The 2,500-nt window shown below is 44.8% G+C and overlaps 1 protein-coding gene across 1 annotated transcript in view; it reads left to right on the top strand.

Moving 5' to 3' along the window:
• The window catches only part of LOC308368487 (NT-3 growth factor receptor-like), a gene marked incomplete at both ends in the record, with an annotated part of 184,190 nt that overhangs the window by 29,108 nt on the left and 152,582 nt on the right, over positions 1–2,500 (top strand). The window contains one exon of the mRNA XM_080842660.1: positions 2,404–2,478. Coding sequence (XP_080698786.1) covers positions 2,404–2,478 — 75 coding nt within the window. The remainder of the gene's footprint in view (positions 1–2,403; positions 2,479–2,500) is intronic.

The following is a 2,500-nucleotide window of genomic DNA, read 5'->3' as shown; positions in this document are numbered from 1 at the left end:
AATACCAGATGGGAATACTCTATCTGGATAGTCCATCTTACAGTAATAGTCCAGCTTGTACACAGCTGTACTTGTATTGATTTCATGGAAGTGTACATACTGTATGTACACGCACAAACACACAAACACACACTGCTTTTTTGGACTATGCTGTTAGTGTACTGTTAGTGGTCTATGCAGATTGTATCTGCTGCACGCTTGCCTATGAGATTATGCAATAAGGATATGTTTATATTTATCATGCAATAGTTTTTTCTTTTCTTCTGACTTTCATTTGAAAGAAGAGTGAATATAGAGATTGTAAGCCAGAGATTGAATGGAAGGAGAAATTGAGAGAGTGAGAGAGAGAGAGAGAGAGAGAATGAGGAGATGGGGATGATGAGTTGATATGATGGGGCCAATAACACAGTTTTTTTTTTTTTAATCATTGGGAGACTTAGTGTGTTAAAAGAAAGAGATAAATAAGTAATAAGGCTCTCTGGGGACTACAGAGGGAGTGTGCATCCGCTGATGGACAGGATAGACTATGGGTGTGGGTGTGTTTGATTGTCTGTGGGTGTGAGTGTGCATTTGCATGTTAACTGATTGGGTGTGTGTGTGTGTGTGTGTGTGTGTGTGTGGGTGAATGTGTGTGTTTGTGTGCTTTAGCATTCCGAGAGGTGTGATCCGGCTGAGATGTGTGTGTGTGCTATTCCACTGCTGTGGTGCAGCTCGGGGGACCACCACTACCACTTGTTTAATTAAAGGTGCAGCATGTCGTTTCTCATGCCTCAAGACATACAACAGTGTCAGTAGGTAGTGTATTGTTGTATACATTAACACACATATTGCCTCTATCTTATTGTAATATTTGTGCTGCTTGTATTCTCTGGCTTTATTACGTGTAGAGATGAATGACATGGATGCATTTCACCATCGTTGTAGTGCTAGTAGGATCCTATTTCTGACGGTTTGCCCTCCCTGGGAGAGTTGCCCAGCTGATCCTTTGCACAGACTGCAGATCTCGTGGGGGTGTTTGCACATGGGATATGAGCACTCAGTCCAATAAAGGCAGGCACAGCAGAGAGCCATAGCAGGGCCTGCAGAGCTGCGGCACACACTCCCAGGTGTCAGGCGGTATCGCTGCAGATCTGTTACATAAAGGGGCATATTCACTCTCATCTCGCTCTCCCTCTCTCCGCGTGTGTGTGTGTGTGTGTGTGTGTGTGTGTGTGTGTGTGTGTGTGTGTGTATGTGTTCGTGTGTGTATGTGTATCAAAGTGCTCATACACATACCACAATATAAGAATATGTATCCTCCGTGGCTTGCGTGGGTGTGATGATGCATTATAATGCACTCAAAGTAAAGCTTTGGTGTGTGTTGATGAGGCATGTGTATGTGCTGTGTATTTGTTTTAGTGATAGCATGTGGGTTTGTGGGTCAGGGAATCATGCACGTCTTCCCATGTCTTAGGCTGGGTTCATGTGTGGTGTTATAGGCAGGTCTGTTTGAAAAGCCATCAGAGGTAAGTGACCTGGAGACAGGCTCATGTGTGTATGCCAGTGTGTATGCATGTGTATGTGCTGTGTATTTGTTTAAGTGATAGCATGTGGGTTTGTGGGTCAGGCATATTGCACGTCTTCCCACGTCTAAGGCTGGGTTCATGTGTGGTGTTATGGGCAGGTCTGTTTGAAAAGCCATCAGAGATAAATGACCTGGAGGCAGGCTCATGTGTATGTGCCTGTATTTGCATGTATGTGTGTTTGTGTGTTTGTGTGTGTGTGCACATTTGCATGTACTTTTAGTCCACAAGAAGCAAAGCAGACCCAGAGAGCCTCATAATGGAAGCACTGATTCTGTGTGTGTGTGTGTGTGTGTGTGTGTGTGTGTGTGTGTGTGTGTGTGTGTGTGTGTGTGTGTGTGTGTGTGTGTGTGTGTGTGTGTGTGTGTGTGTGTGTGTGTGTCTGTGTGTGTGTGAGTGAGTGATACTATGAGATATATGCTGTCCATAACTGATATCTTCACTGACATCTTGTTACTTCACTGAGCTTGTTAGTGTGTGTATTGGTATGTGTGTACACACACGTGTGTGTGTGTGTGTATGTGATGCTGTCTGTGCGCATTATACTGCATATGAGATTCTGTGTACACTGGGATAGCATGATTTACAGAGAAGCAGTGTGTGGCAGCAGTGTCAATGATAACCACTTTCTTACATGGCCAGATGATAGCTAAAACAAAGCTGTAAAAACCTCAAATCCACTCATCAAATCCTCACTCCTCACTTTAAGCCTGAGCCTCATCCTGAAATGACACTGGCATCTCCAGCAGAAGGAAAGGGTGTGTGTTATGACGCTGATGTTATGGTGTGTGTTATGGCCTGTGTGTGATCTCTCTCTCTCCGTCTCCCCTCTCTCTTGCAGAAACATAGAGGGCTGGTCAGGGCTGCAGGTGCTGAGAGAAGTGGACATGGAGCTCTACACTGGACTGCGGAGCCTGTAAGTATGATTCATATCCCCC

The sequence above is a fragment of the Sprattus sprattus genome (genome assembly GCF_963457725.1).
Source record: "Sprattus sprattus genome assembly, chromosome: 7".
In the NCBI taxonomy this organism is placed as follows: domain Eukaryota; kingdom Metazoa; phylum Chordata; class Actinopteri; order Clupeiformes; family Clupeidae; genus Sprattus; species Sprattus sprattus.
The sequence above is the reverse complement of the archived record's forward strand: the minus strand, read 5'-3'. Positions and strand labels throughout refer to the sequence as shown.